The sequence below is a fragment of the Pholcus phalangioides genome, unplaced genomic scaffold, assembly GCF_987345545.1.
Source record: "Pholcus phalangioides strain wild (caught in Gottingen) unplaced genomic scaffold, Ppha-v1.0 ptg000022l_1, whole genome shotgun sequence".
NCBI classification, from domain to species: domain Eukaryota; kingdom Metazoa; phylum Arthropoda; class Arachnida; order Araneae; family Pholcidae; genus Pholcus; species Pholcus phalangioides.
Window position 1 is genome coordinate 40,378,610 of NW_028301615.1, and position 26,984 is coordinate 40,405,593.

Below are 26,984 nucleotides of genomic sequence, written 5' to 3' on the forward strand. Positions count from 1 at the left end.
GCGCTTTACCCCTTACTTGAAACCTTACTCTCCCAAAAAAATCCACCAGATATTTTTTATGTTTTAGAGTTTTCGTTACATGCTCTTCATATAAACCTCTACAAAGTCATTAAATATGAATTACTTCAATATTTGATTAAACTGTATTTATCAAAACACTTAATCTGTACAAAAATAAATTAGAAAATAAAAGCTCACTATGCAAGAATGACTTCACTCTCCATTACAATACGAAGGTTTTTAACAGCTGGCTGATGCGAAGATGAATTTTTGGTAAGAGAAAATTCAACTACCTTTGCAGGGAATTTTCTCTTTCCAAAAATTCATCTTTGCATCAGCCATCTGTTAAAAACCTTTGAAAAGCTCACTAACTCCAAAAAAATTTCAGCAACAGGTGTCAATAAATATCATCCTTCTGCTATACATATGTAAAGGTCAGTGACAGTGCATGAGGTGGCACTACAGACATTATTGTATTTGTCAAAAGACTTTTGAGCAGTACTGTATACAGGGGTCTGTCCAGACTTTTTGCACAGGGTCCTGTTTTTGTGAAAATGTACCTTATTTTTGTGAAAATGTACCTTATTTTTGTGAAAATGTACCTTATTTTTGTGAAAACGTTCAAAATAGCAGTGAAAGTAATACTAATTAAACAGCAACCTCATTTTCCTATTTTATTTCATTTTTATTATCATTTTCCTAGTTTTTGATGCACAAGCTCACAGATGACTCACAGCTTGTTTGTGTTTCTGGCTATATATATGCTTGTTGACACATCGTGTTGGGTGATCATCAAATTGCACCCCCTTGGTCAATCCAGGGTCCCTTATCAAAAAATGTAGAACATATTTTGCAAAGAAAGCCAGATGCAGAAATGCTGCAACATAGCCAACTGTGAAGCTTCTCAAAACGTGCGATGTTCAACAAATTCGGTACTTTTAGACCCATTTTTCTAGCTTCTGTAGATGAAATTTTCTTAAAATCCGGCTCTACCGACGAATTCGTAGCATCTTTCAGCGCTTCCGATAAATCAGCAATGTCTTCCACCGCTTTCGACGAATCGGTAATGTCTTTCGAAGAAACGGAATTGTCTTCCGCCGCTTCCGACGAATCGGCAATGTCTTTCGAAGAATCCGAAATGTCTTTCAGCGCTTCTGATAAATCGGTAATGTCTTTAGGCGCCTCCGATAAATCGGTAATGTATCGCGCCGTTTCCAGGGTTTCGACAGCGTGGTTCGAAACCGATGAAGGAAGCAATGTTTCAGTAATTTTTTCCGGGTTAGCACAATTGGAATTATCTGTATCTGACGTCTTTTTGGTGACGTTTTCAGATCCTCGTTTAAAAAACGATGTTATGGAGCTGCATCCCCTAACGTCAGTTGGCCGTATTTTTTTAATGTAGTAATCACTATTCCTTGAATTTCCACCTGTTGGTGGTCGACCACGCTTCATATTAAATTTTCAAAAATGAAAGCGCAATACAGGAAAAAAAACGTGCACAAAAAATCCAATTCTACAATTGTTGATGATTGTTGTTGTGATTCAAAGACCATTTGAGGAGAAGTGCGGGGCTAAAGCATTTGTATAATGGCATAGGTTGCGCGATAAAATATCGGACGCGGTCAATCCGTGGTCAACCAGCGGGATGTCCTAACCAGAAGACTAGAAACAAGGAAAGCCCTCTCAAGGTCACGCTCTTTCTCCGATCGCCTTTTCAAGGTCATGTTTTCCGGTATCCAACCAACAACTTCTATAGATAAGATTACTCATCTATGGGGGAGGGGGTGGTGGTGTTGGGCCAACAATACATGCTTAAAAAAAAAGATCAATGGCTTTCTATTACAACTAGGGTCATAACTGATAAGAATTTTGTCGCACAGCAGTCGCAAAAGTTCGTTTTTTACGACGTAATTTTCATGAAGGGTTCGTTTTCTGGAATTTTGTGATGGATCCGTTTATTATCCTCCAAATTTTGTGAAACATCCTTTTTTTTAGCCCCGGAATTTTGTGAAGGGTCCGTTTTTTAGCCCCGGAATTTTGTGAAGGGTCCGTTTTTTAGCCCCAGAATTTTGTGAAGGGTCCGTTTTTTAGCCCCGGAATTTTGTGAAGGGTCCGTTTTCCGGACCCAAATTCCGGCTGGACAGACCCCTGGTATATGACGTGTTATACTGTGCCAGTGACTTTTCTCTCTACAATAAATTCTCCAAGTGCTGATAACCAGATTTGCCCACATGGCTAGGACAAAGACTCCTTGTATAATATAAATCCCTTTAAAATAACCAACTTTTCCGAGATGATTTTCTTCTGTGACATAATATAATACACACCTGAATGGCAAGCTATGCTTATACTTAAATTTAAACTAGAAAATAACAATCTCTTTGTCATTCTGATTTCCATATCAAGACAGTAAAATGAGATAAAAAAAGAAAAAATACAGAATCAAATCAAAACAGTATTATTAGTTGAAGTTTTCTGAAATTTTTTTACTTTGCAGTTTATAATAATATAACATATTTAAAAAAAATAACTTCAATCATTAAAGTACACTTGAATTAAAAATAAACAATTCCGAAGCATTTGGTTTGCAGTATTAATAAGCTAATATAGTCTTAAAGAAGAGAAATAAACTTACCGGCTACTAGTACAGGACCCCGTGGTCTTTGACTTGCTGCTGTTTTTGACTTGATCGTTAGTTACTTTGGTCTCAGAGCTGGACTTGGCCTTTCCAGAATGGTAACTGTTTGCACCACTGCTACTAGCAGTACTTTTTGTATCACTTAGATGCTTTCTACTACGATCTTTGTAACAACCCTTATCGCCAACAACAGTACTTGAAGTGGCAGATTTTTCAATTTTTATACTCTCTTCACTTAAAATTGAACCTTCGATATTGGGTATAGACACAGACAAAAATCGAGAATCTTTAGCACTAGATGCAAAGGATACTCCAGTTGGATCTCCGGAAAACAATTCGCGAGAGGTATTGGTTACTGTTTTGTCCTCTTTGAGAAGTTGAGATGGTGCAACACTTCCGTCTTTTTTCTTGCAAGCTACACGCAAAAAGTTCTTGAGCTTACCCTGACTGGGAGTTGTGGCTGACTGTGGAATGCTACTTTCAGTGACAAATTCTTGTTTGATAGCTATCTTTGGCTTTCCTCTTTCGCTGATATCTGATATTAAAAAAAAAACAATAGCTAGCATGAGTATAAATGTGAATATTAAAATCACAAATTATATATCGAGCCCCCCACAAGACATTATGGTGAATTTTTTTAAATTGATGATTTCTAAAATTAATGATTAGAAAGGCAATTAATCAATAGATATATGCTAGGTAATATGACAAATTTGCTTTATGCTGGGGTTACAATGGCCATGCTCTTTGCCATAACATTTTGAAAAGTGAACTGTATGTGCTTTGTACTTCATCAGTCAATAACGGGACAGGTAACTGATAAGTCTAACCTTCAATTTCACCCAGGACTTGGCAAATAGAACAAAAATTTAGGTGCCAGCCAAGTTTTGGTTGCAATGAAATCTGAATGACTTGAATGGGTAGAAAATCCAAATAAATTAAAAATATAGCATTTTCATATTTAGTTTTTAAAACATTTACAGCCATAAAAATATAGATTTAACCGTAAAAAATTACATAATATGCAAAAAACATGCCTAGTCATAAAGAAAGCACACAAACCAGAAGAACCTCAAAAATCCATTTCTCTGAAGTTTAAGGTCCTCGATAATTTTAGGTTTAAGTTTTTTCTCAAAATAACCATATTTTTCTTTTCGCTCAGAAGTTACTTATTCATTTTTTCCACTGATGCAAATGAAATGGAACTTGCAACATAAATTCACTGTTGAAATCATGTACAGTAAACGTTGCCAACTTGAAAAACCAAGCATCATATCATGCAATAACAATTCACAAAAATTAATTGCATTTTAAAGATTTAATATCTCAAAAAATAAATGATGTCTAAAAACAGTTCTTGTTTAGACAAAATGCAAAGTTAATTGCATATTACTGATGTAAACATGTCTGAAATTTCAGTAGCAGCCAATACTCAACCATAATGAAACAGGTCAAACTTGGGATAATATCTAGGAAATTAATTTTACTTATACAATGCAGGTAAAAAATCAGTTATATCTAGTCTAAGAAAAATCCAATGACATTCGATCTTGGGAATTTATCTTTGAATTTGAGTACAAGACCAAATCAAAATCATCAGAAATTGTACAGCACATACATCAGAAAAAGAATATATGACAAATCAACAAGACAATGACTCCAATGATACTTCATTCTTTGAGAACATGTTGTTTATAGATACTAAGGCTGCACTGTAAGAAATACAATGCCTGAACTTGCAGTTGTTGATAGTTTTACTTGCGGGGAGGGGAGGTAGCTAATAGCTAACAATTTTTTTGTTTCCCGATAATGCAAGTTTTTAATATAATCTGAAGAGATCTCTATCCTATTGACCTAGGATAATCAAGAAACTGCTGTACTGAAACTGACTTCTAAAACCTTAAGTACATCAATAATACAGAAAAAAAAAAAAAAACTAACCTTTATTTAATGATCCAAAATCACTTTTGTGCCTGCTTCCCTTGCGCTTTTTCACTTGATCTGAAATATTTGATGTTGAAGCAGGCAATGGGTGTGTTGATGCTGCTTCTGCCTGTTTGCTTTTTGCGTAACTTTCCAACGAAGTAAGCCTTTCTGAATTTAGGTACGAGGCACTGTATAGGTTATTATCTAAAACCAAACAAAGTCTCTCTGAGGGCAAACTATTGTTCAATGTCACATGGGATTCTTCTGGAACATCAATGGGTTCAGTTTTTATTGCACCAATGACTTGAGCGGCAGCAGCTGCACAATGATCTACATTACTTGCAAATTGAGAATTCTCTATTTTAGATTGTCTACAAGGGTTATTGTTGCTGGGGAGATTAGTATCTTCCAGTTCGACTGCACTCAGAAGTTCACTCAAAGTACTTGATGCTTGTTGTTTCTGAGCAGGATTTTCTAGAAATGGTAAGTTTGAAGGATTAGATATTTTAACAATTAGTTTTAGTACTGATACACAAAAAACAAAAATCCTTTAATTTAGCAGCAAAATATCAGGTATTCTGAAATGAACTTAAATAATAATACAAGATATACAGAAGACTGGATGTTGCGAAGATATTTATTATTTGAGATGTTAATTTTTTAAGGAAGGAAAAAACTCATCTCTGCCTCTACCGGGAGACATCCAGTCTTCTGTATATCTTGTATTAACAAGTGGAAAGCGACATTCATGTCATATTTAAATAATAATAATAAATATGATATAATGAACTGAATAATACATGAAACATAGCATGATTAATAAATAAAATAGTCCAGCATTAACATAATGACGGCACATCACGTGCATAGGATTGCTATTTATAGTTGTGCCTGTTTTTTAAAAATAATTTTATTATTGATAGATATTTTTTTAAGAGTGAAGCAAATGTTACTTCGACTGCAATCGATGTAAATGTGTTTTGGGAACTATGATTTTATAATTCACAAAATTAATTTTTTCATATTTGTAATGAAGTTTACTGTAATCTTTTGAAACTTTACTAATATTTTTTCTGTGATTGTTTTCAAATATTTGACCTTTTTTATACTACTCTTTTGCAGGAAAACATATTGATGCAAAAGAAATAGAAAATTCATTGCTTTCTCTTTGAATTTTTTAATGTGAATTTTAACATCACTTCCATGGAGGCGAAAAAGTTTTTTTTGAAAAGGGGACAATGCGCTTAATAAGTTTGGGAAACACTGGTCTAAGTGCACATTTAGTGTTGTGGCTGATTTTTCAATGTTGCCATCTATATTTCAGAAGTGAAGTGTAATGATTGAATATTTGTACCAATCTAGGCATGTTGCTCTCTGTGGCAAGACTTTTCAATAGGGAGATCGGCTTGCATTCGTGTCTTGAAATTGGGAACAGAAAATCAATTTCAGTTGACCACCACTGTGGTGACGGTGGAGTTAGAATCCGTAGTCCTCGCGATGCGAGTCCGTCACTAAGGCCACTCGACCACCACAGCAGCAAATGTCTTGACTGCAACATCAAGCTGATGTTTTATCTAAAGGTTTTACTTCAAGAGCCTCTCACACTTTTACAAAACAAAAGAAATACATACGATCAACTAAAAAATAAGAAAAAAAGACAATTGACAAAAAAAAAAAAAATTGTTCAATTTAGTCGGTGATTGTCCAAGTTGAAAATGAGCTACCAAAATGGAGGGAAAATGTTCAGCATATAAATATCAAATTAATAACGAAAAAGGCAAATGTTATGGAAAATTTGCCTATTGCTTGGCTGGCACCCAAATTACCATTTTTTTATTTATAAAGCCCTGTCAAACAGAGATTCATAATTTAGTGTTATGAAAATATATACCATTAAAATGTATAAAATAAAAATACATATTACATGAAGTCTATTAAAAGTAAGCTGTCAAAATAAATCTACTTTTATCATGATCGCAATTCCCCTTAACGTGTTCATTCAAAAAATACCACTTCATACACATATGAATCGGAGACTAACACGTCTAGTTTTTTCCCCCTCATTATACAGTTTGCTGTAACGCACTTACGTTTTCTCATCACTTATCGCCTGACAAGCAACAGCATTCCTCATTGGTTCAAACATGCACGTGTGAAGTGGCATGATGTTCTTTGTCAGCATATAAGGCAGGGGTTCCCAACCCTTTTCAGCTCGCGTACCCCTAGCTGGTTTGGTTCCTTTGCGCGTACCCAGACTCCAAATCCTCCAGGCATCTCCCGTTATGGGTATTTTTTTTAGATATATGTTAAATTAAATGGTCTATTTTTTTAATATATATATGACAAGAATGTCGCTCTCCACTTGTTAATACAAGATATACAGAAGACTGGATGTTGTTGAAAATTAACATCTCAAATAATAAATATCTTCACAACATCCAGTCTTCTGTATATCTTGTATTTTATTATATAGTTTATATTTTTGAAGAAAACAAATTAACACAAAGATTGGGGAAAAAAATTAATGTGATGTTTGGGACTGTATTGAATTACAAAGTTTTGAAAAGTTAGGCTTAAAAGAGGATCAATACAAACTGAAATCCAGAGCTGTGTTCAATTTGCTTCTATATTTATCTTTTATGTAAGTATACGAAGAAAACGCCCGTTCAACAAGCTTCGCGATAACAAACTGCAATAAAAATATTGTGGCTTTTTTCAGAAACTTCACAGTATTCGACCGCGGCGAGCCCAAAAACTGACTAGGTTCACCATTCCACCATTGAAGAGAATCTTCAGAGTAGTATCTGATGTGAGCTCTAGCAATTTCTCCTTTTCTGGAATCGACAATGAAGCCGGTTCAAAATACTCTTCTTTGAAAAGATTAGATATCCACCAATTACCCATTTCGGACTCTGAAATATAATTTTCAAACAAGGATTTTTTAATCATTCCAAGTGACAGACTGTTAAATTTAACTTGGTTTGTGACAAGAAATCGTGAAGTGTCAAACATTTCCAAAAAAAGAGCTACTTTGTGACGAAGTTCGTACAGCCACGTCAGGACTTAACACCAGGACAACCACCTGATATCGGTGTGCAAAAGCAAAGCATTGTGAAGGTTGTCCATGTCTTCACACAACAATTCAAATTCGTAGGATACACCTTGATAAAGTTGACAACTTTGACCGCTTCATCAAGAACGTTTTGCAAATTTAGAGGCAAAGGTTTCAATGCAGGGCTCTGTCTATGAATATAGCAGTGAGTCTATTACATTTTGGGGGTGACTTCTGCCATGCAAAGGCCCATGGATTTTCCTTCATCTGTGAGCCTAATACATTTTGACCATTGAATTCCATTTTCAATGAAATAATGATCAATTGTTTCAAATAAGCCTAACAGTCGGCCTCCCCGTTGGGTGACAAATGCAAGAAAATTTGAAGAAAATCTTTGATAATTTCTGTGGTCATTTTCTACACACGAGGGCTAATTAGACCAGGACCTACTATGTATTGCCAATTCCAAACGGAAGGCTTGTTTTTTATACTCATCGAGAGGTTGGTGAGCTAACCCCTCGATGGGGGAACCCGTACTCACTGCGGTAACAATTTTTTTCTGTGGTCACGTCTCTGTTTCTGTTGTACCCTGCGTCAGGAAAGTTTTCTGACAAGGACAAACTCGCAACACCTCTAAAAAACATCCTTTGGTACTTTAGGCAGGTATCTTATTGACCAGGCTACCGCACCTCTAAAAGAAGAAAAAAAAATCACAACCTTTGATGTGACTTATGACTGCTCTCTACATCGTCTGACATGTCCTGCATTCTTTGAGACACCGTATTATTTGATATTATTTGAGAGAGGTATTAAACTCGTTATATATGCACTTTCCTCTGCAAGCGCATGCATCTGATACCATCTTTGATGAACGGTAAAATTCAATTTTCACCAATGTTATGATTTTTTCCTTGTCGTGCAATATGATAGCTAATGTAATAGGTCTTGGTAGCTTTGACAATCAATTTTGGCAGATTCAAAATATGTTTCTATGTTTACAGATGCATGGTACTTCATTTTGGTGTTTCAGTCAACGTCCACTTCCGCACAGATCCAGTTTTTAGCCACAGATCTATATCGTAAATCACTTTAATAAGTGCTTGGTAGAAGAGTGACATAAAAAATTGTAGGAATAACATGCACAAGCCTCAATACAAACACCCACAACAAAATAATGGCCATACTGATTTGACAACGGCATTGGGGGGGGGGGGGGGGGGGGAGTACCAGTCACGTGTTCAGGTTTGATATCAGTTTCTAAATGCTTAAATAAAGCAAATATCAAAGCTGAGCATATTTTTCTTCATGATGCAATGTCTTATTTATCATTTTTTTGTCATGACCCGGCCCAGTAACACTTTCTTGTCTAGACTTGTATGAAAAATATTGTCCTGCAAATCAACATTAGCCCAATCAGAAACAGATTAGTAATGGATTGCGGGGAGGGGAGGATACTAGTTGATACTGTTAACAAGAATGATTTAAAGCATACATAAGATGACATTGCTGAAAATGTTAATCAGTGCCAATTTTATGTTTAAAAAGCATATAAATTTATATTTACACTTGAAATTTATAAGCAGTCTTGGAGAAAAAATATAACATCAAAGGTAACTTGGCATTTACTTTTGTGTGTGAATATGCATCTATCTCAATGAAAATTAGTGCTATTGAAAATGTTATTTCATTTGATGTACGGAGTTGAAAGGTTCGTGACAACAGTTTTAACTATTTATCAAAAATCTCAAGTACATTTTAATCTGAAAATTCCTATTGAAAATAGTATTCATTCATTGCATGTAATGTCAATATTATATTGGTAACAAAAACAATGATTATTACTTTTCAACTACATGTATTTCCTACTTTTCTAAAGATTATTTCAAGCGATATATGAGTAGATCTAACTTCATACAAACATCTCGTGTACTAATTTTTTTAACAAAAAGCATGTTTGAAAAACTTATGTTATGCAATGTCAATTTTTGTTATTATTAAGCCATCTTGAAATTTCCAGATAAAAACAATACTGTTACTGTGCATCACATTACATTTTACAACCAACAAAAGGAAAGAAGAAAAAAAAAAGCTGAATGTCAAAATGATCAACAAGCACAGAAGTAAAAAGAAAACAATAAATTATCAACATTGATCGGATAATAAAGCTGAAAAAAGTATCGCTTTCCACGGTGGCGTTTAGGCTTTTATATATAACTATATAACTGAGCTTCAAAAAAAAAAAAAAAAAAGCTTTAAGCTGATGACAGCTTGATTGAAAGCATTCATTTAATCCAGGGTTGGAGTTTTGGACAGGACACGCGGGATAAACTGTCTGAAACTGTCTAAAACCTCCAAGTTTCAAAATGTTATGTGGAAACCTTCTGGATTTTTTTTTTCATGATACTAACATATTACAAAAAATACTAGCAGAAAATAAAACTAAATCAAAAATATTTCAAAAAGGTGGCATTTGTTTTTCTTCCTAAGTAAACTAAGGACGAACGAAAGGCTTAGTTTCGAGGCTTAGTTCAAACCTTCACCAAATTGATGGTTTTAAGTTGGAAATCTGATAGTAAATTAATATCACGTATATAACTGTTTAAATATAAACACTGTTTTCAGTTTTTTAGTTTGCCATAAATGTTATTTCTACTCCACATCTTATTTTTCATGTATGATTATGAAGCAGGTACTGTATTTAGCACAGTGATTGTCCAAAACCCTGCCAAATCTCTCCAAACACTTTTCTTTAAAAAATATAGTATATTGAAGGTACCAAATACGCATAGTCACAGTTATAATCATTGCATTATTGTGAAACTCAACATAAATATTATTTTTTATTAGATAGCAATATAATGGTGTGAATATATATATCAATGGTGTAGTGTTTATTTGATGCAAATTGTTCTGTTTTGACTTTTCAAACTTTTTTTAATTTTAAATAAGTTTTTCTATTTTATTCTCAATTTTTAAAAACTAATTATAAATAAAGGAAAATATATCTGAAGAAAATGAGGCCACTATGTAGCACCTACTCATTACTAACAAAACACAATTTCACAAACACTGATTACGCCTATATGATGATAAAAGACTTCAAGACCCAAAGTTTTTGTTAAATTTAAATTGCTGCGATTATGAGGCTAGGAGCTAATATTTTACCGAATAAATTCAAGCTATATTTACAATTCTATCATTCAATAATATCAATACAATACAATTGTACAATTCATACAATTACAATTCTATCATTCAATACGAAAAACACTGGACGAAGGCTTATCAAAAGACTGTCTTTAACGCATTGTTTTTTTTAAATTTTCATGTTGCCCAAGTTATGCATCAATTGAAAGAATATTTTCGAATTTTGTTATCTTAGAAATCGTTTTGGCACAGATAGGGCAGCTAAATTAGTTATGTGTTATATCGAATGTTAAAAGGTGCAGCTGCGCTTGATTATTAGTGCTAGATTATTACGTAAGTTTAATTTCCTTCTGTAGTCATATCTATTGTTTTTTTCTGATTTCCATGCAACAACTTTTTATCCCATTCTTGTATCTTTCATGTTTTCATAAATCTAATATCTAACCTCAAGACAGTTCAGTTTCAATTGTTTGATAACCTGATATCAGTCATATAACCCTTTGCACATACTGTTTTGAATTTCAAAATTTTATATTTAATGTAATTTTAATATTATAATATAATTTATATAATATAAAGTTTATTATTTGATTATAGAAGTTACCTCTTCATCAAATTGCAAAGTTTTTCACTTAGTTATAAATATGAGGTTTTAGACAGATTAGGACAGTTTTGGACAGTACGATTTTATATTTTACCGTACTATCCAAAATCTTGCCAACTCTGGTAAATATTGTTTATGCGTATTCATGCCTTAAAAATACAGAAGACAACTGAATGCTATTGGGTAGCATCAGAATCACCAAACTTAGAATAGGCCTATGTATCCAACTGCTTTGAATGCCAACTGTTGTTTCACCTATTTGCACCATAATTTTGAATGATGAATGCTAGTTACTGTCCAAGACCATGAAGAGTAATAAATACAAAATTATTTTATTTTCAACCAGCAGAAGTTTTTAATGACTACTATACTTATTGAACCCTCAAACTAAGCAAATGAAAAACTAATAAATCAAATGGTCCACATACACCCCATCCCCAAATAACCTTTAAAGCGATACAATTAATGATTCTGCCAAAGCAGAAATTGTAATCTCCAACATTTGTAATATTTGGCAATATATCAAGGATTCCCTGTTCAATTAAAATCAATTACATAAATTTTGTTGATAGAATTTGGTAAAAAAGTAAGACAAACCCGAGCAAGTAGGACGAGTGGGAGCCCTGAAAATGGGTGTGTATATGCCTTTACAATGGTTTGTCACTTCTTTAATCCTGTTAGTATATGTATAATAGTTTATGTCTTTATAATGGTTTGCCAATACTTTCAATACTACACTACTACTATTCAATACAATTATATTTCAATACTCTCAGTAATGAGGCTTTTTGAATAGACATCATAATCATCATCAGCATCGCTTTGAGAGTCAGGAAAAGGGTGATCCTCATAGAAATCAGTGCTAAAATTGTCGATTTTACTGTAGAAATGCGGAAATTAGTGGGATTTTCCACCCCATCAATAATTTAAAAAATTGTATTGAATTCTCGATTTTTGAAATATTCAGTTCGCTTGGAGATATACGAAGCCCAGGAGATTAAATATGAAGTAATTAGCCAAACCTATTCTTTTGAGTTGGATTCGAGCAATATCATTGATTTCATTTATATCTTCTCAAGTATGAAAATTAATGTCTCCATATTGCCTGTTTTGATATTTATTTGCATAAATTGTGGGTTAGGATATTTTAAAATTAGTTATCAGCCCGTGAAAAGTGCATCGAAAAAATTCCCGACTTGAACGATAGGCTACTTTAAAAATTCGTCAGACCAGGGCAAATGCCCCAAATGGGCAAAAAACTGTCCGGCAACAATGGTTTTTGGGCCTCAAAAATCACTTTCCGAACGTTTACTTTGGTTACAGTGGTTCCCTAGCGATGAGTTTCAGACGTGTTTGTCTTTACAATGGTTTGTCACTTCTTTAATGCTGCCAGTTATGTATAATAGTTCATGCCTTTATAATGGTTTGCCACATTTTCAATACTCTCAGTAATGAGGATTTTTGAATAGACGTTATAATCATCACCATCATCGCTTTGATGGTCAGGAAAATGGTGATCCTCATAGAAATCAGTATTAAAATTGCCGATTTAACTGCATAAATACGGAAATTTAGTGGGGGGGGGTGGGGGGTTTCCTGCCACATCAATGATTTTAAAAATTAAATTGAATTCTCGATTTTTGAAATATTGAATTCGTTTGGAGATACGAAGCCCAGAAAATTAAGTATGAAGTAATTAGCCGGATCTACTTTTGAGTTGGATATCCATGCAATAACATTGATTTCAACTTTTTATTTATATCTTCAAGCATGAAAATTAATGTCTCCGTATTGTCTTTTGATATTTATTTGCATAAATTCATATAGTTTAGGATGTTTTTAAAATTAGTTATGGGCCCCGTAAAGTGCATCGAAAAAATTCCACAGCTTTAATTAAGCATTTTTGGAAGCTGAAACAGGCAGAGATGGATAACTTGGAAGTTCAGGGGGAGGGAATCGAAATACCTAGCACCCATCAAAAAAAAAAGGGGGGGGGGAGGGGACTATTAATTTCTATGTTTCTTTAAAGTTAGATTTGTTTATTTCATGAGTCGTGCAGGACGTCGCCATATTGGTTATCTTTAGACACGGTTTGCATGTCCCTCAAAGAAAGAGGGAGATATCACGTGGTTCATAAAGCCTCATTGAAGAAAACCCGGGCAACGCCGGGTATTATAGCTAGTTGATTAGAGAAGTTACCCCTTTATCAAATTGCAAAGTTTTTCACTTATAGTTACAAATAGGAGGTTTTGGACAGTTTAGGACAGGAGGGTTTTTACCGTACTGTCCAAAACCTTGCCAACCCTGATTTAATCAAAGCTCAAACTTTCTTAGTAAAGCTAAGAAAGTTTTTAGGTATGAATAAATAAAATAAGTAAAATTAATTATATGTTTATCAGACGCTATATGGGAAAAAATGTTTTTTTACAGCTTAAAGCAGTTGTTCCTCAAAAAATTTTATATAACCTTGTAGAAATATTTCACCGAAGTGAGAAAAACCATTGTATATATATGACAAAGAATATCGCTAAAAGGTAGCGTCTCTTCGAGTTCCCCTAAAGTCATTCTTCCGCTTTTTCGAGGCTTAGTTCGTCCTGGACTGGAGTATGCTGTAAGGTTTTGGAGGCCATACCTACAGAGGGAATAGCTTACCCCCGGAGGTAGTAAATTGTAACACAATTGACACGTTTAAAAAGAAATACGATAAACATGTTGGGGTAAATCGAGAAGCTATCCATTCTTAGAATAAGACAACCATAAGTATTCTTTATGGGCATTGTATAATATTTTATCATGTGTATATATTGTTTATAATTTGTGTTAATTGCATTTTTAATTGGGTTGTTGTATTTTTTAAATATGTGACATCCATATTTTTATGGGCATCTTTTTATCAGCCACCTCGTTGGGCATTTTGTCTGTTGTGGCGTTGTATTTGTACATAAAAAGTTATATTCTATTGCACAATTTATAATATAGTAGTCTCCAACTATAAAACAGCCCCTTACAACAAACATTAATACTTTCTACTTTTATTAGAATCACTGTAAAAATTGAACCAGCATCAGAACTTGTGTTGTCAGTAATATCAATCTTCGTCTCCCAACCTGCATGATATATTACGGGATGGAGAGGGAATTACTGTATATCCAAAAATACTGAGAACTTATGATACTGATAGAGAGAAATAATTTGCGATAATTTCCCTGCTCAATTTAACCGTAACTGCAAGTTGTTATGTGGGAACACAAGAAGGTGTTTGGCGAGATAGAATGAGACCTTCAGGAAAAAGCCGTAACACAGAGACAGAGTGACAAGAAACAGCAACGAGTGCAGACTCCTCTACCTGGAGGTAGTAAGTTAATTACTGACTCTTCCCTCTCTCACTACTTGCCACCTCGCGTAATTAAATGATTATGTAAATTTTAAGAAGTGTGATGAATGACGGAATAAAAGAGATGGGAAATGAACCTGGAGTTAAGTACTTTATTTTAATCGTAATTGTCTAATTTTAATTGATACAACCGGCCTTCGTATCACTGGTACCGCGACCAATCCTCGTCTAATCCGCATCCATCCACTTCTGATTGTGCAATGTCTCTCCATCGATGATTTTATTTTAACGAAATAATTGCAATATTCACAATTCCATCAGTATTTTTTTTGTTGTTCGGTAAAATATAATTTTAAGGTGACCACGTTTTTTTCTCGTGAAACCATGTGACGTGAAAATTCGTAATGAAGTCTTGAATTAATTGGAATTAATTAATAATTGGTGGCTTGTGTAAAATATTTCATGTTGTCAAATTTCAAATTTGATTGTGTATTTAAAAGTATTTATAATTGCATCTTGAAAAAAAAAAAAAAAAAAAAAAAAGCTGTAACGAATAGATGCATTCAACACCAAGCACCCGTGGTTACACACACAATCAGACGGGTCCCCACAGCAAATTTCAATGCTTCTTTTGTGGATTTAATTCCACCGTTCGAGGGAGAAGGTTCAGGCAGCGTGAGAAATTTTTTGAATAAAATAAACGAAGTTGCGCGACTCAGCGGGTGGTCCGAAGATGACAGAATTTCCATCGCTAAATTAAAATTGACGGCAACTGCGGAAGCATATTTTTTTTCCGTCCCACAAAACGACCAGATTTCCAGTTTTCCCAGAAGTTGGTCTCAAGATTTGAGAAACAAGTGTCCCTGGCTACCCAGTTGCACACCCTGGCAGCCTGTGTGCAGCAGGAACAGGAATCTGTTGAAGATTTTGCCACTCGAGTACGACACCTTGGCAACAGGGTTTTCCAAAACACAGCCGCCATTTCTCCAGAGGTCATAGCAGCCAACGACAGGTTACTGCAGGCTCGTTTTGTTGCTGGGATTAGACCCGACATACAACGCCATGTGCTTAGCAGAGCCCCTCCAAATTTTGACTAAGCTGTAACTAACGCACTCACAGAGGAGGCAAATAACAAACTTTACATGAGCTCACTGCAGAGTAGAGAAGAGTCACAAGGAGACATCGGGTCTCAATTTCGCGACCAGATACGAGAACTCACCATGCAAGTAGACAATCTGAGCTCACAACAAGTTAATACGTACACAGAGAAACAGCCGAACACAAACACCACGATCACACATCACATGTTTTTTCTGTGGCCGTGTCGGACATGTACAAGCAGATTGTTGGAGAAAACGAGAGAGTACACAGCGCAATCGATCACACTCACGAGGTAGAAGAGTGCATTTTGCACATAACGCTCAGGGAAACAATAGAGGAAACAGGCAAGGGAGGCGCCAAAATTAAATAGTCATGTTGGGCCAACTGTGCGATCTCCCAAAAATTCAAATTTTGGTTCTAAATTTTTTTTTGCCAGCTGTGGAAGTCAACTGAAATGGCCATGATTTTCTTGCACTGATAGATTCAGGAGCATCGGTTTCACTCATTTCTCCAGATCTTTTCGGTAAAATAAATTCACATGGTAAATTGAAACCGTTGAAGGCAAGTATTCAAATTAAGGCAGTAAATGGAGGCGACGTAGCCATCAGTGAATCGTACGAAATTCCTATTGCTATAGGCAATTTACGAACTGAACATAATTTTTACATCTCACAATTTGAATTCATGACCGGGTATCGGGCTATTTTGGGATATGACTTTCTGAAAAGTAGGCGATCTATTATTGACATGAAGAATAATTATTTGAAATTTAATGACATTACTGTACCAATTGTAAACCTTGAGATGAGAGGAAAACCAACAAATTTGAACGGGAAAGACATATCTATGAGATTAAAAAATAAAACCTTCTTGGTCCCTAACCAAAGCACCATTGTTAACGTCCATGTACCTGTTTTGCCACATTCTAGTGTAGAAGCAAGAGTTGTTATCAGTCCCAAATTGCAACACAAAGGTGTAGAGATAACATCCCCTATTGTTAATGTAAACAGTGATGAACAAGAAACCAGTGTCAAAATCACTAACTTGTCTAGGAAGCCAATAATGTTAAATAAAAATATGAAAATTTGTACTGTCAACAATTTCGAAGAGATTCCCACAGACATTCACGTTTCAGATGTAATACCATTACCTTTGTGTGAGAAAGATTTTTCTTTTCATGGTGTCGACACACATCTCAAACACAAACTGTTGAAACATTCGAGTGCTTTTGCTCGCTCCACCATTGAGTTATCAGCAGCTTTAACCGAACCACACGAAATCACATTAGAACAAGAAAACCCCATAAGATGTCCTATATATAAAATCCCCTACAATTTGAGATCTGAGTTTCGCAAACAAGTCAGTGACTTAGAAAAGGCTGGAATTGTATCGAAATCTCAATCACAATATAACACCCCAGCACTTTTTGTCAAGCAGCGCACCAAGTGACGCCTAGTTCTTGACTTTCGTAGGCTGAATGAAATCACAGTAACACAAGAATTTGCCATTCCTACACTAGACGACATTTTACACGAGATATCTGGTTCAAATTATTTTTCAGCATTAGACATGAAATCTGCTTTTAATCAGATACCACTACACCCAGAAGATAGACACAAAACAGCGTTCTCTACACCTGACGGTGACAAATATGAATTTAATAGATTGTGTTTTGGATTGAAAAATTCACCTAAGGCTTTTCAGATTTGAAGATGTTCGTCTGAAATTCAATCCCGAAAAATGTCAGTTTCTCACTAAATCATGTAAATTTCTTGGGTATATAGTTACTCCTCAGGGTATGATGATAGATAAGGATAAGACAGTGTCCATTAATGAATTTCCTGTCCCCACTGATCAGAAACAACTAAAATCTTTCTTAGGCTGTAGTGGGTTCTATCGTCGGTACATCAAGAATTTTTCTTCTCATGTCCACCATTTAACTACACTTTTAAAGAAAAATGTACCATTCGTATGGAATGACGAGGCTCAAGCTGCATTCGAGGACATTAAGAGTGCTATATTAAAGCCCCCTGTTTTGGCATTGCCAGATCCCTCAGCAGAGCTGCAGATAACAGATGCATCATATAAAGGTGTAGGTGCAGTTCTTGAACAGAGATACCCCAATGGTGAAGTGAAACCCTTGTATTTCTTTTCTAAGAAATTGAATCAGTCACAATCCAAGTATAGTGCCACCGTTTCGGAATTTTTAATTGGAAGAAATTTCAAGGTCTACAGTGACCATAAACCTCTGCAGGGCTTTCTATCCAATAAAAACCCATCTTCTAAAATATTACGTTGGGAATTTGCACTAGAAGAATTTAATTATGAGATATGTTATGTAAAGGGAACATTAAACGTAGTAGCTGACCATTTGTCTCGCAGTGTCAACACTTTCACTATAGTTTTTCCTGAACCTGATGAACTTTCATCAATGCAACAAAACGATGATAAATTAAAAGTAATAATTGACAATCTTAAAGAATCTAACACAGACCCTAAATATAGAAACTACCTGATTGACGAGAGAGGTATATTGGTACATTTGTCAAAACGACATTCAAAATCCCCTCGTCAAGATGTGCGAAAAAAAGTTTGTGTTTGCCTCATTGCCTCATGGCCTCAAAGCTAAAGTGTTGGAGTCTGTACATTCAGAAGCAGGAGGTCATTTGAGATTCACCAAGACATACTATCGTCTAGCAGAAAATTTGTTTTGGAATAACATGCACACAGACACTAAGAATTTTATAAACTCGTGCACAACCTGTCTTACTCGTCGCAGTGCTTTCAGAGTCACTCCTGCCCCAAATGAGCCAGTAGATCAAAGTGAGAGTCCAGGTGAAAGGTGTCATATGGATGTGTTTGGTCCCTTAAAAACCAATAAATCAGGTCGCAGTTATGTTCTATCCATGATAGATGCTTTTTCGAAGTACATACATCTCGTTCCACTGTCAGACCTTAAGTCAACAACTATAGCTGAAACTTTTTTCAACAATTACATTGTACATAGAGGCTGTCCACACACATTAATTACAGACAATGCTAGATATTTCACTAGTGCAGAATTCACTGAATTTTGTAAAGTCCATGGTATACAGAAAAGACATTTCCATATATTCTGCACACGTCAATGGACGAGCAGAAAAGCCAAACCAATCCATTGCTAATATTTTGGCTTCCATGTGTAGTAATGATGACTGGGACACTTGTCTGCCCTAGACAATGTTAACATTGAATTCAGCAATATACGAGGCAACACACACATCCCCATTCTTTTTGGAACATGGTCAAGATATCAGATTACCATACACTTTGAACACAGAAACACAAACACACGAGTCCAAATTTGAGTACATACAACACTTGGTACAAACATTAAATGAAGTATTTCAAAAAGTTTTGCAAAATTTAAAGGAACAAGAAGTTAAACATATGGCTCAAAGTAGAATTGGGTCATTATGTTTTATAAAAACTCCAAACTTAAAACCAGGATTGTCACAGAAGCTCAAACCTAAATTTGAAGGTCCCTTTAGAGTGTTGGAGAGATTTTCAAAAGTTAATTATAAAGTTTGTCATGTACATAACACTAGAAAAACATTTAACACACATGTAAACCGAATGATCCCATACACTCAATGATTTTCACACTTGCACTTGGTAAACACAGAAGGGAATGCAATTGGTGAGCCAGAAGGTGAACTTGAGGCGAATGACAACCCAGAACCTCAAGCCAGGTACGACCTAAAGCCAAGAATTTAACTCTTAAAATGATGCCATTCAAATTTTTCAAGATGCAAAATTTTTCTGATTCACTATATGAGTGTTTTGAGATTTACTTTCATGAGATATGCTATCCATGCCTACAACATAAATTTTTTCAGTGCAGGCATTGTAAAATAACTTGTGTTAAAAAGATACAATTGTCATTGATTAGTTGTGTCTATGCATAACTTGAACTATAACACCTCCACACTGATCCTGTAGTTGAGTTGCAGTTTGACATATGAAACAACATACATATACATATATATATGAAATCAGATTAATTTAAAGTTTAACAGTAATTTTAAGGTTGCAGTTCTCAAGGATAGTTGTTGATAATAATTGTATGAGGAAACAAATTTTAATCTTGGTTGTTCCCGAATGTTTAGATAACTGTATATAAACGAATTCACACATCACATTTTAAATTTTGAATGAATTTCAAACAAGCTCCTGTTGTAAATACAAAGTCAGTATAGGTGGAAACTTTTTGAATATAATTTGTTTTTGTTTGTTGAATTTGAATTATTGGAACCAGACATTGTTTCAATTGCAGTGTGCCAAATTGAATATGGAAATTGATTGAATTTTTTTAGGAATTTGAATTTATTCTAGAGTTGAGATTGCTGTTGAGATGTTGAGAAAGAGCAAAAATCAAAAATATTTTTTTTTGGTGTTGGTGAATGTCTCTAATGAATTTTTTTTTCTTCATCATTACAGAGCGAAGCAATTGTTGATATTGAAATTTTTTCTTGAATTCTCAGTTTACAGGAATTTTGAGTTGATAATGGCATTTGTGTATTGTATATGTTTAAATTTTATGAATGTGTATTATTTTTCTGGCGTCACTCTCTCTACTCAATTCTTTTCCTATAGTCACATCCATTCTCTCTCCAAATTGAATATAAATCAAAATTTTGGCAAATCTGTACAGCAAGCAATAGTGTACAGGAAAGGAGTGGTCGCCAGGAGAGGTGTGTTGTTTTGTAACATATCAATATAACCAAGAATATTTTTTTTCCTTTTTGAAACATCCAATCCATACTGGAGCAACGATGAGCTGCATCATGACCATGCCACACCTTTGACATGACACCTTTGTCTGTCAGGGTCAAATCACCATCGCAGCACCATCATCGAGGTATTGTCATCAAGTCACCATCGCAGCACCATCATCGAGGTATTGTCATCAAGTCACCATCGCAGCACCATCATCGAGATATTGTCAAGTCACCATCGCAGCACCCTTGCAGGCTTCATCAAGGCATCGTCCACCAGACACACACCAGCATGCAAAGCGGTGGGCAGAATGGAACATTACGAACACTTGGGGACATTACGAAATAATGAACTGGTAAATTTAGTTGAAAATTCCCTCGGTGGCAAGTTTTACAAAGGGGGGGAGGTGTGATAGAGAGAAATAATTTGTGATAATTTCCCTGCTCAATTTAACCGTAACTGCAAGTTGTTATGTGGGAACACTATGCTGTTTTGGCGCACAAGAAGGTGTTTGGCGAGATAGAATAATAGGCGTAACACAGAGACAGAGTGACAAGAAACAGCAACGAGTGCGGACTCCTCTGCCTGGCGGTGGTAAGTTAATTACTGACTCTTCCCTCTCTCACTACTTGCCATCTCGCGTAATTAAATGATTATGTAAATTTTAAGAAGTGTGATGAATGACGGAATAAGAGAGATGGCAAATGAACCTGGAGTTAAGTACTTTATTTTAATCGTAATTGTCTAATTTTAATTGATACAACCGGCCTTCATATCAATACATTTGGAACATGCGTATAAATTCCCATTTATTAGTTAACTTACATATTATATGACATCTTAGATTTTCGTTCCTTCACTTGAAAAGTTGTTTATTAAAAAGGGACTAGCATAATAACAAAAACAGTGTTATATAAGGATATCTCTGGATTCTATACACAGAGACATATATCACACAATACCTTATGTTTTTATTATGTCTATGGAAATTCCAACTTTGAAGAGGCAGCATCAGCTCAAAAAAGTTAAGTTTTGAATCGCTATCACTCAATCCTAACAGGATTTTTTTGGAAAACGTAGATTTACACATGAAATAATAATAAGTATTAAAACTCACTGCTCATTTTCGAACTCCCACTTCCACTGATATTTTTCTTCTGCTCTGTTTCGGTCGTTCCTACAAGTTTTTTTTAGGAAAAGAAACAAACTAATGAAACGATTAAGATTTAATGTAACAAAAAAGTTTATTTTTTAATGTTTATGCTAACTTGTTTGCATGTTTATGATTTTCTTCCTCTTCAAGTAAAGTACTTGGAGACAAAAATAATGTTTTTCAGATGATAGAAAGATTTGAATCAAATAATAAAAACATTTTTAATGAAATTAAAAAAAACGTTTTAAAACTTGTAATTGAAAACCAAGAAAAAAAAATCAATAACTTAAAGGGAATGGTGATTGGAGTTGTCAAAATCAAGTTTCAGCCCTGTCAGTCACTTCTAAATTTTGAAAACCACTTATTTTTTTTTTAACTGATTGCAATTCTTAGTAACATTCCAATCTCTAATACTTATATCATTTGACTACGTCAATCCTAGGTAATAGTAGTAATCAACAAGATATGAAAAATAAATGTGCGAGATAACAGAAAATGTTTGAGTTTTTTCCCTTTAATCCTTTATTTGGCAGTGTTGCTTTCAAGCAACATGAGTTTGTTTTTCAAATAAAAAGACATTGTATATTTTGAGCTTTCTGCATTGATACTTCTAAGCAAATCCTAAACATTCAATTTTTCCTTGTGAGCTGTTCATTAAGTTTCTATAATTACCAGCAGAATGGCTGAAAGGTGCATGTATCTCTTATTTTTTGACAAGTGAAACAGGGTTTATTTTTAACCATACCATTTTGGATGGAAATACCATGCGTGGAAGAGAGATATTTCTGTGCATTCTTCAACAATGACAGAAAAGTAAAGTGGCGAACAAATAAAATTTTATTTGCATAGATTTGAATAGTATACGTGTTCTCTGAAGTGCAACATCCCAGAGGCGTACGAGCAGGGGGGAAGGGGGTGCACACCCTCCCGACCAAAAATTAGAAAACAATTATTTCGGTAAAAAAATATATAAAAGAAAATACCTTTCTCAGTATACCTTTATGTTATTTTAACCAATTTGTTAATTTAAATGCTTTTTGAAAGGTGGTAACTCAAAATTTCTCAGGATGAAAATTTTTGTGCCCACTCCAAAAGTCATCCTGGGCTGTGTGCGTATGTCGTTGAAACATTCCATATATTCTTAATATTGACAATAAATTTTGTCATGTAATATCATTCCGGGTACCTCATATATTTGCTTGATATAACCCCTCAAAATTTTCTTCCTCTGATCATTTCAACACTTGCCAATTAAAGGGTTAATATAGCATCTATGACAAAACCACTAGGGAGGTTCTAAACTCTATGGGACTCAGAGATTGTGAACAGTAAGTGAGTAAACATTTTGTTATCTCTAGTAGTTGACTGAAGTCACTATATCATAGTTTCTGTTAACACATGTGACCATATAACAAGTTTTTTTTAGCTAAATCCCAAATCTTCTCAAAACTCAATGTTTAAGCTCAACATTAACCTTTTATTAAATTGATTAATAAAACTCCCCCCCCCCCCCCCCATGCTTATTTTATACAGAAACCTATCCAGTACTCTAAAGAGAGTAATGGATAGGTTTCTGAACGCATCAAGTGGACCAACAATACAATTTTTGTTAAATGCTTGGCCAGGTTTGGTTTTACTCATTAAATTTATGAATTTCAATGTGTATGCATTTCCATCACAACTGCCTCAAGCTTCTACCTAGATATTTAAAAAAATATTAACAGAAGCCTGCAAACTATATTTTTAAATTTTTACATAGCTAAAGTGGAGGACTTAAAATTTTAAATATTGAATAGGATGGAGAAATTGATTTGATCTGTATTTGTCTGGCATGTACTCAAAGAAAGGGATGTTTCACAAATTTCAAACTAGGATAACAGAGCCTTGAGTATTTATACCAATTCAAAAGAACTCACACAACCACTTTTGACACACGTATGCATGGCCGTCTTAAGAGCACCATGGGCCCCCGGGCCAAGTGGTTTTTCTGAGGCCCTACCAGGTAAATTATAGAAAATTTCAACCAAATCTCCTTTTTGTGAGGCCCCTTTTCTCTTGAGGCCCCCTGGCCGTGCCCGGGTAGGCCCATGCGTTAAGACGGCACTGCACGTATGTCTTCAAAGGATGTCAAAGACAAAGTTAAATGGTATCATCATTTGATTTCAACACAAATTCAATGATTATATTGAATATTTTAAAATATACTTTGCAAATGAAACCTCACCTTTCTTGGTTCTTTGTTTCTTCACTTCAGCTGTTTTATCAATCAAATTAGTTCTCTTAACACCTCGAGCTGAGGTTTCTAACTTTGGGATTTTTGAGTACGAGGGACCAGGAGTTGGACGGGATTCCTGCAATGCAAGAATCCGGCTTCTTGACCTATAAAAAACATGGTCAATTATAAAAATGAGGAAAATGTTTTGAATTACACAGAGAACGTTATTTTGAACCAGCTATTTAAAATTAAAAAAACCTTCACCTTCAGGATTCGACAAATGATAGAGAATCAGGTTTCAAATCTAACATGCTTCAAAACAAAACCTTTATTTGCTATACAAATGATTTGAAAAATGAGATTTAGACTGGGATTACACTTTAAAATTTTTAGAAAAGTTTTTACAAAACTTGAAATGCAACCAATAAGAATATTACATCTGAGTGAATATAACCAATCTTATATGTAAATGTGAAAGTATGTCTCTATGTATGTATATCATAGCTGCCAACTTTTGAAAATGAAAATTCGGGAGATTTTCGCGCACACCCGTATTTTATGCTAAAACCACTCCCTAATAAATACAATAGGGATTTTTCCAAATAAAATAGGGATTTTCCAAACATAAAAGTTAAAGCGTAAGGAATAAAATCCCTACTCAAAAACTGAAGTCAAATTAAAATAGGGATTTTACACACATGGAAGTTAAACCCTTGGGAATAAAATTCCTACGCAAAAAACAAGTGAAATTGGAGGCCAAAACTTCAATGATGTAAAAATAAATATTGTGTTCAATCAGAAACGCTGTGAACAAACATTCTCTGCGAATGACCCCAAAATCATCGGAAGATGAAGGAAAACACCGTCAATTTTTGAAGAACACTGACTTTTTGTGACACTTGCTTGATGTTTTTTTTTCACTTCACGACTGATGATGGCAGTCTTTCCATGACCGATGTTTATGTCCGTAACACAACTTGTACAAAAAGGAAAAGTCGGCCCTCTTCTGGAACGTTTGATGAAAGGAAATTCATCGGAATAAGTATCTTTAAAATTGATTAAATATGTTTTTGCTTATCATTATTCATGCTTTGTTATATCGCACGTACGTAACTTCAACAAAAGAAATTTCGACCATATGCGCGTCACTATAATCTTCGATTATTATCCAGGACTATTGGCTGCTAAGCCATTTCCCTGCACGATAAGACAAACAACTTTCTTGTTACCATCAGAGGGTTTGTAAAACTTCCTTAAAAAAGGAATTTCCCCATTTACGATGTGTGACGTCATTTCGAAAGGGAAAAAAAAGAGGCTTCATGACCCACAAGAAATTTCTTAGGGACTGTTTTCATAAGCGGGGATTTTTTTAATGAAGTAGGGAATTTTTAGAGACAATTAGGGATTTTTGTGATTTTCGTAAAAATTCGGGAGATTTAAGAACTTTTCGGGAGATCGAGCGATGAAGATAAAATTCGGGAGATTCCCGAAAAATTCGGGAGACTTGGCAGCTATGGAATATGTATGTCTGTTCTTTATACAAATCTACAGTTTTAGACCGATCGTCACCAAATTTTACATAACACCTTACATATACCAAACAGGATCGGGATTGAACCGTAGGCTTTAAAAGTTCGTCAGAGCTGGGCAAATGCCGGAAATGGGCGAAAACCCATCGGGGACACAATGGTTTCTGGGCCTCAACAGTCACTTTCGGAACGTTTACTTCGGTTAGGGGCGTTCAAGTATTACGGAAGCGAATTTTTAGCCATTTTTGACCCCCCCCCCCCCGTCAGCAGGAGTCCGCAAAACGATGACCCCCCTCCTCCGCTTGTCAGCAAAATTTCGTCATCAGCTCTGCTGTTCTGAATCCTAACGCATATTTTCATAAAGGGTGGTTGCTGACGTAAGCATTGACCAAACACCCCCACCCCTTGTCATCAAAAGTCAGCAAATCGGAACCACCCCCCCCCCCATCGATGATGACGTAATACTTTAATAGCCGCTTACCGGTTTCCAACAATGCGTTTCAGACGTGTATATATGCCTTTACAATGGTTTGTCACACCTTTAATTCTGTTACTATAACAGTTTATTCCTTTATAATGGTTTGTCATTTTTCCAATCCTCCCAGTAACTGAAGAAAACCCGGGAAGCGCCGGGTATTTCTGCTAGCCTATATACAGGGTGTCCTGTAAGTGCTAATGCAGCCTTTATCTCATCAACTGCCCATCGTAGAGTTATAATTTCAATTTAAAAAATGCTTTAAAGGCATTTGAATAATATTCGCTGCACAAGCTGGACATATGTGACGTCACTAACTACAGAGAACAACCACGACAACAAAACTGGGAATAAAAATGTTCAACGCCAGCTGATGAACTCAATGCTTGCCTCAAATCATCAACACTCTGGCACGAAGTTAAAAAATCATTATCCACCAACATGCGAGATGAACTGCAAAATCACTCACCACTGCTATAATTTTAACATCAGTTGATCAAACATGGCAATGGAAGAATTCCCGTAGATCCAAGCACTGGACTGATTATGTTCCCAAATGGATTTTGCCAGTTGTTAAACTCAGTTCAAGAACTTGCAAACAAAGTCTTACCAAGCATTCAACAAAATCACTGAAACCATGAGTAGTTTTGTGAGAGAGCGATTCTATCACCAAAAAATAACAGTGTGAACAAGACCAACAAAAAAAAATCCTAAAAATTATTCCAGGAGACTCCACATCTTACGAATCGTTGACACTGTCACAGACACAGCGCAGGCAGTTCTGTATCCTGTAGAAGTTCTGAACTCTTTGGATATTCCGGGTGTGCCACCACACAACTTGACGCTCAAAGTCGGAGCACCTATATTGCTTTTAAGAAATTTGGGGACACAGACTCTGCGTGAAGAAACTGCACAATTACATCATTGAAGCAACGATTCTAACTGGATGTGCCAAAGGAGAAGACGTCTTCATTCCACGTATCCCGATTATCACTGAAGAAATGCCATTCACTTTCAAGCGATTACAGTTCCAGATTCGTTTAGCTTTTGCC

The 26,984-nt window shown here is 35.1% G+C and overlaps 1 protein-coding gene across 4 annotated transcripts in view; it reads right to left on the reverse strand.

Annotated features, from left to right (window-relative positions):
- The window catches only part of ctrip (E3 ubiquitin-protein ligase ctrip), a 220,630-nt gene that overhangs the window by 132,270 nt on the left and 61,376 nt on the right, over nt 1–26,984 (reverse strand). For 2 of the 4 annotated variants that reach the window (XM_089249352.1, XM_089249353.1), the window contains 4 exons: nt 23,938–24,092; nt 21,678–21,737; nt 4,580–5,038; nt 2,636–3,173 (listed from right to left, as the gene is read on the reverse strand). In XM_089249352.1, the coding sequence (XP_089105478.1) occupies nt 2,636–3,173; nt 4,580–5,038; nt 21,678–21,737; nt 23,938–24,092 (1,212 nt within the window). The remainder of the gene's footprint in view (nt 1–2,635; nt 3,174–4,579; nt 5,039–21,677; nt 21,738–23,937; nt 24,093–26,984) is intronic. The other 2 variants (XM_089249354.1, XM_089249355.1) reach the window with 1 other exon arrangement.